At 36.0% G+C, this 16,096-nt stretch overlaps 2 protein-coding genes across 5 annotated transcripts in view; both read right to left on the bottom strand.

Moving 5' to 3' along the window:
- LOC123880981 (kinase D-interacting substrate of 220 kDa) overlaps window positions 1–16,096 on the bottom strand; it is a 73,414-nt gene that overhangs the window by 31,128 nt on the left and 26,190 nt on the right. Inside the window, exons 1-3 of one of the 4 annotated variants that reach the window (XM_045929437.1) lie at window positions 9,654–10,225; window positions 7,982–8,116; window positions 7,046–7,243 (exon numbers count right to left, since the gene is read on the bottom strand). In XM_045929437.1, the coding sequence (XP_045785393.1) occupies window positions 7,046–7,243; window positions 7,982–8,116; window positions 9,654–10,139 (819 nt within the window). In that variant the 5' untranslated portion in view covers window positions 10,140–10,225. Of the gene's footprint in view, window positions 1–7,045; window positions 7,244–7,981; window positions 8,117–8,974; window positions 9,076–9,653; window positions 10,226–16,096 lie in introns of those variants that run through there. The other 3 variants (XM_045929438.1, XM_045929439.1, XM_045929440.1) reach the window with 3 other exon arrangements.
- LOC123879081 lies at window positions 10,248–14,027 on the bottom strand. The gene is made up of 2 exons (XM_045926596.1): window positions 13,525–14,027; window positions 10,248–10,571 (listed from the first exon to the last, which is right to left on the bottom strand). The coding sequence occupies exons 1-2, from the start codon at window positions 13,690–13,692 to the stop codon at window positions 10,248–10,250; spliced, it is 492 nt and encodes a 163-aa protein (XP_045782552.1). The 5' UTR covers window positions 13,693–14,027.

Here is a 16,096-nt window from a genome sequence, read left to right as displayed (position 1 = left end):
GCTAAATCGCTTAGCGTTTCGGCTTTGCCGGTTGGGTGGTAGCTAGCCACGGCCGTAGCGTCCTACCAGAGCAGACCAGAGACAATTTAGAAATTGTACAATCAATCACCTCTCTCATCAATTGCCTCTACCGGGAATTGAACTACAAAGATCATATGGCTCACCACTGTGCCAGGGAGGTATAACTGTGGCAATAAAAGTTTGCATTATACTCGTACATGGATGCAAATATATAAGTACACTAGCTGTGCCCTCGACTTCGTTCGCGTGGAATACGCGGCTCTCAGCGCGCTTTATATAGCCACGGTCGCTCAGGCGCGAGGCGTGTTCGCTATGATTCTTTAAATTGACATAACTTTTTTATTTATGAACCGATTGACATGAAATAAACACTTAATACTAAGTGAAGCTTACTACAATATATTAGTGAAAACCGTGTCTAAATCGATTAAGCCGTTTCTGATATTAGCGTACACAAACACACAGACAAACAGACAAAAAAAATTAATTACAATTTCGGGTTCGGCATCGATATAATAACAACCCCTGCTACTTTTTTTATATATTTCCATTGTACAGACACCACTTTTCTACAATTTTATTATATGTAGGTATAGATTGTTTATCTAGTAATGAGTCATCTGAATATTGTGGTAAGAAGCCTTCCCAATAGGTTACAAAGAAAAGAATAATTTGAAAAATCTATACCTATAATAATACTAAATATATCTTTATTATCTTACCTATTAACACGATAAAATTACTTACCTCTGTTGATAAAATATTGAGTGGCCCATATCCATTCTTTTCTACAGTAAAAAGTCAACCAAAGCTTACAAAGTCAATACTAAAGGATTATTATAGGTTAAAGAGTCGTGAAAAAAGTGCCAGTGTAAAATAATAAAATCTTATACGAAATTAAAAAAAAAACTCTATATTAAGAGGGCTCTCTCCGTCACTCGTTTCATACAATCGTAGTTCCAATTTCATTTGAATATTAAGCAACCAAAGTCCATGAAATTTTGCAGACACATTCCAGAAACTAATATCTATGTCTGTGGTTTTTCAGATTTCTTTATAATATTAGTGTGATATGCGGTTATTTGCATGCTATCATAAACCACATGTTAACATTTTTATTTTCAGTGCTGCGTATGTGTTTAAAATTTTATTGTCCCGCGTGGAAAAAATCACAGGCAACTTTTTGATAAGAATTGCTTTAGTAGATTGTTAGATTGTTAAATAAAATATAGAGTTTGTCTTAAGAGGGCTCTCTCCGTCACTCGTTTCATACAATCGTAGTTCCAATTTCATTTGAATACTAAGCAACCAAAGTCGATGAAATTTTGCAGACACATTCTAGAAACTAATATCTGTGCCTGTTTTAGATTTTTCTAAAAATATGTAGTTTTAAAATTACAGGGGCTCAAAGATTTGTATGAAAATTTTTAAGACCTCGTAACTTTGAAACCGAATATTTTAACGGAAATCTGGAAAACCACAGGCATGGTTTTTCAGATTTCTGTTAAAATATTCGGTTTCAAAGTTACGCGGTCTTAAAAATTTTCATACAAATCTTTGAGCCCCTGTAATTTTAAAACTACATATTTTTAGAAAAATCTAAAACACCACAGACACAGATATTAGTTTCTAGAATATGTCTGCAAAATTTCATGGACTTTGGTTGCTTAATATTCAAATGAAATTGGAACTACGATTGTATGAAACGAGTGACGGAGAGAACCCTGTTAACAATATTTCCATAATCATAAATAATATGAACTTTATTAAATAACTTAGAAAAATAACCGTAGTCCTAAAAATATAAGATTGAAGCATATTATTAAAAGTGCTCTACCACAAAATACACCTTTCTATTTTGTAGCTACCTACACACTTTATACACACGATTCTTAGAAAAATATTTTCTTGACGTGTCTGAAGTCTGTAGGAGGTAGTCGTATAAAATTGTATTACTAACTTAGTCTTGAGTTATGAAGCCTTCAATGTTCTAAAGGTGTTCGCATGGAACTACTTTATTTTGTCACGCGAATATTGTGTGAAACGAGAAAAGAAACAACAACAGGGAAAATGATTACGCTAACGAGATCCTTTTTCTTCGAACCACCAAGTTATGAATCACAAACTCGGCCCCTACCTATATCATTCTACTCGTAAATACAAAAGTGTGTCAGTCTGTTACCTTTTCACCTTTACCTTGAATACCGAAACTACTTTTTCTCCCAGAAAATCAAAGTGTTCCCAAGGAATAATTGAAAACCTAAACCCACGCGAACGAAGTTGCGGGTATTATCTACTTAGTATTCTCTATTCGAACGCTCTCTTTAGGTGATTTTCTAACCGCGTGTTTAGGTGTTTCCGATAGAAAGCTTTCATTGTCACTAGTACCAGAATGAACTGCGTAAATGGATAAATCACCATTAAATCACCATCTAGGTAGGTATAGGTACGTATTGGCAAAGTTTTATTTTCGAACATAACTTTTCGGTACAATTTTTACCGATACTAATATTATAATAGCCTGTCTGCTTGCTGTTCACGGCCAATCAGCTTAACCAATTTCGACGATTTACACAGATAGGTACTTATCTTGCATCCCGGAGACGGACATAGGATACTTTTTATCCCGGAAAATCGAAGTTTCCACGGGATCTTCGTAAAACCCAAATCCAAGCGGACAAAGTAGCGGGCATCATTTCTATTTGAAACGACCTCTTTTTAGACGATCTAACCGTGTGTTCAGGTTTTCCAATAAAAAGCTTTCATAATGGCTAGTAGGTAAATGGCTAAATCACCGTCTACTAAGTTTTATTTTCGAACATAACTTTTCGTACGATTTAATTAGATATAAAAGCTCTATATAAAATTCCTTTAGTACCAAAAAGGTAAGTAAAGTCGTATTTACCTCCAACGTTTTCCTTTCATTATTATATTACCCACATCTATCAAGTTTTTCCTTCAGTTATTCAAAGGTTGGGAAAGATTTCTTCATTGGGGTAAGTCCGCCTTTGAACACAGCTCTCTCATTATATTGTACTTTTATTTTTTGAAAACAACATCAGGGTATCACGGTCAAGTGTTTTTAATCTAAAACCTGAGCTACTCATATAGTAGCTAGGCATATAAGAAAAATCTGCCTTATTTGTTGTCTACATTGTAAAGGAAACCTCTATGCAAAATTTTAGCCTTCTAGAAAACCCTTGGAGGGTTTGGTCTGAGCGTTGATGGGTCAGTCAGTAGGGAAGTCTTATTATCATATGATATTATTTCATCTAGTTATCTTACGGATCTCCTGATGCTGGTTTTGATCACGTAAAGAAACTTCAAGCCTAGATCTTGTCATCGGCCGTTAAGGGACGCCTTAAACTGGAGATTGACTTGTACCGTTTATTTGTAATGTACCATTCAAGGCGATCAAGGTGATTCTTGTTACAATACAGCGACACAGACTGACTTGTTACATGTGTTTTAACATATCATTCGATCTCTTGGCTCTGGTGCTCCATTTTTTTCGGCTTGTGCTCTCAATTTGTACTTGCACTAACTTATAATGTAACAATGAAAAAGCGAGTAACAAGTCAATCTCCAGCTTTAGCTTGAACTATCTGAAGCTAAACGCTACTAAAAAGAAGAAAATCTGAACCTGTTATGATCCAAGAAGATACTTACTACCTAATACTTATTACTTACTGCTTAATGTTTGTTATAAGTTAGGTATAAGTTCATAACTTGTAAGACCCCGATACCATTCATATATGATTAGATTTCATGCCTACCTACTTATGAACTTTGGCTACTACTTCTGGGAAAATTCTTGTAAAAAATACTATTTGAGTAAAGGTAATTTTAATTCTGATTATCTAGTTATTTGAATTTGTCACCAGTACGCACGGTTCTTTTATCGTTAATATTAACGGTTTAGGTATAGGTAGGTAAAATTCAGTGGAATCGTTCGATGTGATTGCAACCGATAAGCGGTGACACAGCGGGCGTCTGATGTGGTTTGATACTGCGAAATACTGTGAAGTACCTACCTGTAGATAATGAGATGCGGTATTACCACAGAATACTAATCCTTTACGGTCGATCGCATGTGGAAATGTTATCTTGAGTCTTGTATCGCCAGTTTTTAAACTGTCCCCTCTGTGGCCCTTTCATTCTACGTGACATTGGCGAAGTGCATTGTGCTGGTGTGGCACTAATAAAAGCCATTAAACAAAATAATAATAAGAAGAAGAAACCTGGTCATTTTATGTTCATAGATTTTGATTGTATCTGGCCGATAGTCTTGTATATTCGTACACGCGACCTTTAATTTGGTCGGTAGTCGGTACGTCGCGTTGGTGACATTCCTCGCCTTCTGGTACCATCCGCCTATCCCTGCACTACAAAACGCTCAATGAAGTCACCCTGAAGAAGAAAAAGAAGAAAAACCTATCTCATACCTACCTAAGTGCCTTGTAGTTATGATAGTAAAATGTATCTACCTATGGTAATTTAATGTCTTGAAGGCTTTGATTCGTAGTTTATAGTACACCAAGCAAACATGCTAATCAGCAGATAGAAAATAAATATAGTAAATAAATAAATAGATAGAAAAGTCCTGACTTACCTAATAACTGACTCCAGCCTCTTGGACCTATAGAAAGCTGAAATTTTGACCACCAAAAACATTTCATGTAAAAAGTTAGCCAAGACTCACAAGTTCATAATGTTTTCACTGTTAAAAAGTTATGAGATCTCTAGTAGAGCCAAGCCCCTAGCTGATCTTAGATTTGTGCTGGCCATGGGACCTATCCCAAGTCCAAAGTAATATAGCTCTTAAATGTTCTTGACTATATCACATTTATAACAATAAATAACAAATCACTCTACTTACAAGCTCTGATTCTACAAACCCTACATCTTGGTAAAAAAAAGACGGCTTGGCCGTTTAATAACTTTTAACGTTTAATATGTTATGTCATGTAATAGTTTTACGAACATTAAACGGCCAAGCCGTACTTTTTTTACCAAGATATAGGGTTTGTAGAATCAGAGCTTGTAAGTAGAGTGATTTGTTATTTATTGTTATAAATGTGATATAGTCAAGAACATTTAAGAGCTATATTACTTTGGACTTGGGATAGGTCCCATGGCCAGCACAAATCTAAGATCAGCTAGGGGCTTGGCTCTACTAGAGATCTCATAACTTTTTAACAGTGAAAACATTATGAACTTGTGAGTCTTGGCTAACTTTTTACATGAAATGTTTTTGGTGGGATACAATGTTCCTTCAAACGTGACACATATTATTTAAAATTTAACAGGCAAATATGCTGAATGTACTGCGCGCGTAGTCTGTATTATATTATGTTCACACGCGCACCGGTTTTTTTCAATCGTTCGAATGGATGTTTGCTATCAGATATTTGGAATATATTAACACACATTTATATTACGTTTCTCGACTCATGGGAAAAATTATAGCGCAGTTATATACAGGCCATGGGTTATAAAATTAGGCACACATTTTTCCTTGATATCAATAATGAGTAACATAGCGGTGTTTTTTTTTTCCTTACAATATTACGCAGACGCTAAAATAGCATTACGCAGTCTCGATCACCGTTATATTAGCCTGGATGAGGCTTTTTATGAGATATCTGCTTTGACTTCGATCTCACCTGGTATTAAGTGATGATAAAATCTAATGATAGAAGCGGCTAAACCTAGAAGGGGTATGGTTTGTTTTTCGAACAGATAGAAAACAATACCAGGCAGATAACATACCAGTTAGAATCTTACTAATCGATTTCTACGCGGCATCTTACCGGAATACTAAATCGCTTGTTATTAGTACTCTACCTACTATAGTAGTCTAAAATCCCTATCGGTAGGATTTTGTCAACGTGTTGTAAATCGTAAAGGACTGCAACCGATTTTATCCTCCTGAGTGAATAATATGACCTACATGTACTCTACCGGGAATCGAAGCCGGGTGGCTTAGGCGTCCCATAGGCGTGGGATGTCGAGAAACATCTGTGTGTAGTGCCAGGATCTTAATTACGCTCCATCATGCTACATTACATCTATTACATGAGAATAGATATCGATCTCTATAAATATATTATTGTTCATGAACGAAGTCTCCTATACAAACTTCACACGTACACATTTTAACCGGATTTAAGAATGTGGGATTGTCGCTGATTTCTTGGCAGAGATCCACCACAAGTATAAATACACAAAATTTGGGTGCACAGTCCAGAATACACTTGGTCATTGCTCTACTTCTATTTGAGTCACCACTTGCAACTGTGCATTTTATTTTGTCATGCAACTTGTTATCGTTTTGATTAATTAAAGTAATCTTAGTATTATGCACTTGATGATACCCGCGACTTCGTCTGCGTGGATTAAGGTTTCTTAAAAATCCCATGGGAACTCTTTGCTTTTCCGGGATAAAAAGTTGCCCATGTTAATTTCCGGGTGCGTTCCGGAAATTTCCAGGACGCAAGGTACCTCTGTACCCATATAAATCGGTTAAACGGATGGACCGTAAAGAATCCCATGGGAACTCTTTGATTTTCCGGGATAAAAAGTAGCCTATGTCTGTCCTCGGGATGTAAGCTACCTCTGTACAAGATTTTATCAAAATCGGTGAATCTGTTGGGCTGTGATAAGCTGGCAGACAGACAGACACACTTTCGCATGTGTAATATTAGTATGGATTTAGAATTTAAGAATGAGTGTTAATTATTTAAGATTTCCTATGTTAAGATATTATGCATTTTTTATTGTTTTTCGAGTAGCAGCGTTCTAAATGCTCTATGCTAAATGAGGTCTCCGTTCTCTGTTATATTTTTGTTGCAGATTTGACTCGCAGAGTAGTCCATTTCTTTGTTTTGCATTTACTTATGCAGCCTATCGAGTCGACCTGTGCCCCTGCATTGAGAGTTCTTGCGCAGTCTCGAACGCGAGTGAGGATCAGTTACCTACTCTTTAAGAACCATAAATTTTTGTTTGGTTCGTGTTCACTTACGCAGTCTCTCGAGTCGACCTGCGCCCCTGCATCGAGCAGCTCTTGCGCGACGGTGAGGTGGCCGCCGCGGGCCGCAAACGCGAGTGAGGTCCAGCCGTCACTGTCCGCCGCGCACGCGTCCGCGCCCGCGCCCAGCAGCAGCCGCACCGCAGACAATCGCCCGCTCTCGCTTGCGCACATGAGTGCCGTTGTACCATTCTGTATGAGTTTAATTTTCATTAGTTATAACCGCTCCATACAAAAAAATGATGATTATTAATAGGTTAAATAAAAATAATTGATAAACAAAACTCTGTTTTTTTTTTACATATCAACGATTGCGTACCAAGCAGAGCTTGAACCTGCATCCCTGTGGTTATCGCGCTATTCAATAGCTTTAAATTCGTTTAGAAAACTTTCGTTAACGTTTCGACGAAACTTTCGATACTTCTTTTTTAACAATCTAAGCGACTGGTAGTGACACCTAGTAGCGACACGCAGCACTTGACAATTTTTAATTTTTATTACATTTCGGAATTTCCATAAGCGAAGGTAAATTATAAAATAGACCCTTGGAAATTTCTGGAAACATGCTAGAGGAGAGTCTCATTAATTTCAAACTGAGCTAGCTTGGAATGGAACTATGCATTATAATAAGAATATGGTAGGGGTTTTCTTGTGATAACATGTCCAAGGTTTTTAAAAATCCTGTGGGAACTCAATGATTTTCTGGGTTAAAAAGTACCCTATGTGTTAATCCAGGGTATAATCTATCTCCATTCCAAATTTCAGTCAAATTTGTCCAGTGGTTTTTGCGTAAAAGAGTAACAAACATCCATACATACAAACTTTCGCGTCTTTGATATTTGTAGGTTAATGTATTATAATATCACATAATATATTATAATGATATTATATTTATAATACATAATATTATCATGCGATGAATAAGCTTACTTCGTCCCTGTCGTCGATATTGAGGTTTCTGTTGGAAGAGAGGTAATTCTGTAGTTCATTGCCATCATTGTTAATCAGTTGAGAAAGTGTTTTGAAGCACGCAAGGGACACCATCGACTCGCTGCGGTGGAGGCTCTGTAAGAAAGTAAAAAAAGTTATTACTTGCACTGTTAGTGATAAGAGAGAAACATAATCATCTATGAAACTTAATGTTTTAAGGAGGATTTTAAAATATCGAACGCTTTTAAAGGTTTTTTTGTCATTTTATTTATCAGGAAACTTAGTTCAAATATCAATATTTAAATATCTTTTAAGTGGAGAAAACTTTTCCTATGGTTTATTGTTTTCACCCTGTGTTTATGTACATAGTTGGAGCTGCATTCCAGTAGTTTGAAGTATTAACTAAAGGAATTATGAAATATTTTGCAAATAATGCAACACCAAAGTCATTATTTTAAAAGCTAAAGTTTAAATACACGTGATTAATTAATCAAATTCCTGAATTTTGAAGGCTGTCAAACATTTTATCAGATATCAATGATATCATCAGTCTTTATCTAAAGCTACCTACGTAAAAAAACAATATCCGTACTAATTTGTGGTTTGTCTTATTTCTATAGATAAAATAATAATTATTATGAGTCCTACAACTATTAAACTTATTATTAAAGTAAATGATATAAACCGTTAATAAATACATACAACGCTGGCTAATAGGTTATAGATAGCAACAAAATGTGAAATTGAAAGAACCATACTAAATTTCTTACTTTAGATAAAGTTTGATGATATCTCTTTGAAACGGTTCACAGCCTTGAAATATTCACAGATTTTAGGTTATTCACTTCTTATTAAACTATAACTAATTAACATTCGGCTTCTATGAATAGTTTTATTTCGATTATATGTAAGTAAAAAACATCAGACCATGCAAGTTTTCACGCAGTTAATACTTTACACGCATTTTTGTAAATTAAAGTAAAGAAAGAGCACCTCGGCTGCTTGTAAACTCCAGCGCAACATATCTAGCTCACTGATTTTATATTCACTAGAAAATAATTTGTAGTAAAGCACATAAGAGCAAGGCAAGCCAACGTTTGCACTGTACAGTTCACAATGTCTATAATAATGAATATTAATAAGTATAGGTAGATACCGTGATAACGAAAGATATCACTAAACACCAGCTCCATGAATAGCACAAGCACTATAGTGTTTACACTCAAGGGACGTTTTTTACTGTTCTTTTTTTTACTATTATTTACTATTTTATACGCATTAGACCTAGGTATACTTAATTATTCATTCATCGTCTAATAAACAATTCGCACATTAGTTTCACTTTTATAATAATTGTTACTATGAACAAACATTATAGATTCTGCCCTGCATTACCATGTTGTTGATAACAAAGATTAAGTACGATCGTATGCCTCGTATTAAATGCCTCGAATGTTCTGAGTTTTCTATACTTTTGTTTCAACTTTCAACATTTCCATAAGATAAGTAAGTTCAGTTAAACATTCGTGCAGTATGCAATTCATTAAATTCACTGCGCTGAGCATGCGCTGAGAGACATGCTAAGTTAGTATAACTATAATGTCCACAATCTGTCAAACTTGTATTGTTATTCATTTATAACGGCAATATTAGGAATAATTTTCGCTCAGACCGTGTTTGAGTGCCGACGAAGGGCAAAGCCATGAAACGGGAAGCCATGGCTGAGGCGACGATGTTCCCCAGGAGGCGCCGTGACGGTGAACCGAGGCACGTTGAGATGAGGGCCTGCTGATAAGGGCCCTATATGTTCGTGTCCACCTCCGATGTTGAGGTTAAGGAACGACGGCCGCCGACGCTTGTGCATCGGCGGCGCCAACATCGCACCCGCAAAACTGTTACTCTTCGCTCGCTGCGGCGGCGGCGGTCCCTCTTCTACGCTACTGATCTCTGATACATCAGGCTTCTCAGAGACATCGGACCGACTCTGATCCGTGTCCGACGAGGGCGGCGATTCCCGAACCGCCTCCAGTGGCGCGTCGGAAAATACGGGGGGCCTGGACACATTTCTCGGTTTGTGTATATTTGCAACAAGACAGCGAATATGTACGTATTCATTGTCATTATTTTTCGTTTGGGGCAATTGAGGAGCTCGGGACATATCGCGACGGACGCATAATAAATAATACCGAGCGCTCCACAAGACGTCCCGTGACAGATTTGCGAGCGTAGTGACTAACCATCGGGATACTCGTATCGTCTCTCGTGATCACGATGGGCGGATACTATTCAGAGCGCGCCGTAGTGAGGGCGGGCGGAGGGCGGTTGCGATGAATGAACGCGGACCGATACGTACAAGAGAATAGGTACTGTAGGCGGCTAACGATAGCCGCTTGAAGATCGCAGAGGCGGTGCGATGTGCGATTCTCTCGGAGGGCAGCATGTCGCTCGGTGTCCGAACACACTGTGCCGATCTGACGACGGCGAGGCAGATACCATCGCCCGAAACGAGATACTCCCCGCCGACGACGACCAAACCACTTTTAGTTTTTAAATTAATACCTAATTTAGTTTTTTTTTTCATAAACACATTAGATAAACAAATATGTATGTATTATAAAAGCCATTCTTTAGTCTTTTCTTCAAAAGGATAATAACGCGATTCTTTTTAAAACGATAAATATAATATACCTAATAATTTATCAAATATTGACAACTTTTTGCTTAGAAATCGATTAAAAAGTATTATTTATGTAAGTATATTCTTGAATCACTGCCTAGATAGTAATGAGAGCCAATCCGATTCAAAAGCTCAAAAAGCCGACAAGCTCCTTGAACTTCAATGTCATTGCACTTCACCATAACCATGCGGTTAGCAGCAAGTACCTATCAAAACTTACTTCATCACCATTGTGACTGTTCATAATAACCAGTTTGTACGATCTAGTTAGTCGTAACTCGAAACGGAGAAAAAGCAAAAGGAATAGAGGTGAAGATCCGCAATGCAATCGAGATAAAAAGAGTAACGGGGTTGTGGGATTCCACCCAGTCGCCATGCAACGTGATCTGATCACTCGACTGAGAAACAATGATATTTTAATTTTAAATATTTTAATATTTACTTAGGTACCGAGAGTTTAGCTGTTAGGTACATTAACTTTTTATACAACTTAGGTTTTAACACCACTTATTACGCTGGTGCAGTGAGCAGTCAGTCCCTTTTGGAAATACCCTTCGCCGACTTCGACTTTAGTTGTGTCACATAAGGACATTTTATGTAAAACAGTTACACAATTCGATGACCGAACCTGAACCCAAATGAGCCTACCTGTGAATCCCCCGTATTTCACAAGTCAATTCCGACTTTCTAATCTTTTGCTTATGGCTCTACCGGATTTGTCAGAATAAGGATTTGACTGATGAAAGATCCGTCAGTTGCTTAATCTGATAAATCCGACGGATGTTGTGGTGGAGAATCTTGCGGATGCAAAGTTGGCTTGGAGTGCACCTTATCCTGGTGAGAGCTTTCCTACGGCTATAGAATGTTGTTCGAGATAATTGACATACGGGGATATCGTAGCAGTGTTGGTACCTCGGACACGAATAAAACCCGAATTATAACGGTATCCGAAGGGAAGTCGGATTAGCAGCGCATGCTGCGTTTGAGACTTTGGGCTCATGGTTATCAGACACGAATAGTATATTAAAAATATCCCAGCAATTGGCCCACATGTCGGCAGGCCCAGGAGCTTTAGATAAGCTTTAGATAAATTTATTTGACCTAACAACTACTGGCGCTGACGCTTAGCCCATCAGCTAAGCTTGGCAATCCAGCGAGCCAATAGCCACCATGGAAGAGACACTATGTCTATTAAGATGTTTTGGACGGTGTACCTCATTGTTTTTTGTAAATATTATTTTTATGGCAGGCTATTTATCTGAAATATTTCATTTTATTTTGTGTGACCATTAATATAAATAATAGCTGTTCGTGCTGATCAGCCTGGTATTCTTTTTTTTTACTATCATCACTTTACAAAATCTACTATAGCTAAGCTGAACGCTGATTCCTAGTTCCATGCCTAGGTGTATTATTATGTATATACTAAAACCTTCCTGAAAGTAAATTATGATCGTGAAATAATTATCAAAATCGGTTCAATGGTCTTTGAGATAGGTAATCTCATCGGACATACATACATACCTACACACATCATACGGGTTGAATATATAACCTCATTTTTGAAGCCCGTTAAAAATATAATTTATAGCCCCACACGGGTCGATACGGGTTACAATAATTCGTTTGTTGCATATTGTAATATATTTATTTGCTTTTCAAAACCACCATAACACACAACATTAGATTATACTACAAAATTAACGATACGAAGAAAACTATTCGATTTAAATATTATTCGTACCTGTCCGTAAGTCCGTATGAAAGAGGCCGCACGAAACATTACGTCGAAACGTCATCGAGTTTTTAATCGATTCACAGCGATTTTAACGGTGATACTTATTAAATATTTGATAATTTATTCAATACAAAATTCCTACATTGTATTCTTAAATTCCCATGAACAATGAACGTGATGCTGGACATTAACAATATTTATAGGCAAAGTTAGCTTACATATTGGATGTTGATATTACTGATACTAGGATTAAGTTGTTTTTCTTTAAACACAGATTTACCTGATAACTCTTAGTTTCTTTACACCTATAGACCTACACCATAATTTACCTACTCTTGGCCCATAAAGTATGGTAAGATAATCTACTTTACTGTTAAACCTTGGTGTAATGAATACATACTCTCGTATGAATTTCAATGCAGTGTTGATCCGTTAAATTATATTAAACTAGCGACCCACCCCGGCTTCGCACGGGATATTTTGAACAATTATCGCTTGAATCATTCTATCTATTGTTGAAAACCACACTAAAACCCGTTGCGTAGTTTAAATGATCTAAGCGTTCATATAAATACAGCGGGATGCGACTTTATATTATGTAGAGATACTCAGTTAAGCTTTCCACGAGAGCAGTTTGATGTTGTGCCTATATTTATATAAGATAGGTACTTACTTAAGTACCTATCTTTCTGAGTTTTTCAATATTTTCCTTATAAATTTCCTTCGTAGTGTTTTTTTTTTAATTTATAAGTAGACTTGTAGCTCTTTGCTGCAATCAGACCTGTTGGCAAGTGATGATGCAATCTAAGATCAGTCTAAGATGGAGCACGCTTGCCTAGAAGATTCACTCTTGCATTTAGTGTAATAATATATTAGTTTATATATTATTATAGTATGTTACTAATCACAGGCGTATTGTATATAAAAATATAAGTTTTGAATTTTTTTTAAAGCTATCGAAGTTTGATTTATACTCTGCCGAACAATCCTTGTAGCTGTACTGGTATAGGTTCTGTAGGCTAAGTAAAACCACATCGACAAAACAGCAGGAAAATTAAATCTCCAGGATATGATGAACACACATGTTGATAAAGAATTATGTAAATAACTGATGAATAAAGAAATCACCTCATTCGGCATTGGTTCACTCAATGTTTCTCTCATAAAACGATAATATGGAAAAATGCTCCCATAACTCCTCGGTACTCTAAATGGTAGAACAAGGGCACGTCTTTCGGGTGAATCTGACGAAGACAAAGGCCTGCCTCTGTCAAGCCAATAAGACATTTCACACATGCACTAATTCATATCACAAATTACCACTTTTAACTCACACTTTTAATGGTCAACTTAACTATGTCTGCTAAGTGTTAGGAGACTGTACCAATTTGTTCTATTACACTCAATCTGTGTGTAGTCATGTTTAAAAAAATCAACAATCTAATAAGCGCTAAGGACGATTCCTTCATGTCACAACCGACGCTCCACTTATATTGATAAGAATTGATGGAAGAATTATTATTAAATTACACAGGAGTGCTTATCAAACTTATCAGTTAGTTTGTTGAGCCCTCCTCGTGGTATTTACGTATGGATGAATTTATGACAGTCGTATGTCTATCGACTTGTTAAGTACTAAGAAACAGTGATTGGAAAGCATGTCTATAGTTAGGTATCAACTTAATATAAAAACGCTTACCTACTTACTTTATATATTAGAGCGCCATATTTCGATAGTTATTGACTAAAGCAACATACACATTTTTGTAAATGTATAGGTATGTATTATTACTTAATCTTTAACCTTGGGTATAGGCTTACACTAACCCAATTTGAAATACTGTTTATAAAAAATACTCTTAAAATCTTTTAACGATCTTTACCTCACATTTTTTTAAATATTCTAAACTTGGATGAAGTATAACTTTATTAGATACTAGCGGCTCGCTCCGGCTTCGCACGGGTAGCTTATAGCAGTTTTCGTAGGGATTTCTAATTTTTTGAAAATAAAACTGTCACTCAGGAATAATGTAGCTTTCTACTGGTGAATGAATTTTCAAAACCAGTTCAGTAGTTCCAGAGATTACTTCCTTCAAACAAACTAACAAACTTTACGTCTTTATAATATTAATACACATTTAAGTAAATCTAGACTAGATACAATATAATACACGTGCAGCCCTCTATCGGTGATTCGATACATTGAGCGGCAATGTAACGTTTGATAGTGCGCTTGCGCAATTTATGGCGCATAAAAACGTGTAAGTTACAGCACGTTTGTGTAGATGGCGCCTATCGCTGGTTCGGGAGTTACTGAACGCGCGAAGCCTTGAATGACCAGAGGGTCATTCAGTACTATCAGTGTACATTTAAAATTCAAAATTTATTATTGTGTCATTTGTTTTATCTTTTCGTATTTTGTCTCTTTTGTGTTTGTATAATAATTTATCATTAAGCATCTAGTTAGTGAAAGTGGCACTGCTATTCCAATTAGACGTAAAATCACACTATCACACTAATATTATAAAGGCGAAAGTTTGTATGTGTGTGTGTGTGTGTGTGTGTGTGTGTGTGTGTGTGTGTGTGTGTGTGTGTGTGTGTGTGTGTGTGTGTGTGTATGTTTGTTACTCCTTCACGCAAAAACTACTGGACGGATTTGGCTGAAATTTAGAATGCAGATAGATAATATCCTGGATTAGCACATAGGCTACTTTTTATCCCGGAAAATCAAAGAGTTCCCACGGGATTTCAAAAAACCTAAATCCACGCGGGCGAAGTCGCGGGCATCGGCTAGTAAATAAATAAAATACACAAATAAATACAATAACATAATTAAAGGGATTGCACTAACTTTGCTCTGTCGATTTAGGTTAGATAAGACTTCAGATAGATATTTATGTAAACCCTAATTAACACCATTTCTTACAGAATTTATAGATTATCTCGTTGTAATAGAAACCTAATTTTTCTCATTTGTTTCTTTTAGCAGATTTAAACAAATAGGTATGTATCTAAGTACATATTTTATTTAAAATAAGTTTGTCCGACGAATTCTAAGTAGGTAGGTACTTACTCAAGATAAAAATGACATACTAATAAACAAAAGTTGACAAGTTTTAAGTCTTTCAAGACAAGGTTTGAGCGGTATTATTCATTGCTTAATTTTATATATTTTAATTGTAGGTATATACGACTTGTTGTTAGTATATAAAATACAAGGTACGTATACTGCTGCTTAAGTATATTATACATATTATCTTTCAAAAATATTGTATGTTAATAATACATTGAGAAAAACGATACAGAAACTACAATTATTCACCTACCATTAAAATAAAGTAACAAATGAATCACGTTGTTTCAATTGGCAGCCAACAATGTTGTTAACCAACAATTTGAAAGAAGCAACCCACAATCATTATAACATCATTGTAATGACCCCAGAAATGAATACTGGTACAGATACAGTAGTATTACCTACTTTAATTTATAGTAGGCATTTGCAAAGCTATGAATAGCGAATGGATAATGAGCGCAAAGATCCCTAGTCATTTCTGAAAAAATCGAGAAAATATATAAAACATTATAATTACAGAGGAAATATAAACAGATCAAAATAATGTTTGGTTTCTTTGTTTATCTTATCTAAACAAATAATAATATTTGAAAAAAAAAATCAATTTATACATACTAGACAAGG

This window comes from Maniola jurtina, chromosome 3 (genome assembly GCF_905333055.1).
Source record: "Maniola jurtina chromosome 3, ilManJurt1.1, whole genome shotgun sequence".
NCBI classification, from domain to species: Eukaryota; Metazoa; Arthropoda; class Insecta; order Lepidoptera; family Nymphalidae; genus Maniola; species Maniola jurtina.
Note: the sequence above shows the minus strand (reverse complement) of the source record. Positions and strands in the feature narration are given on the sequence as shown.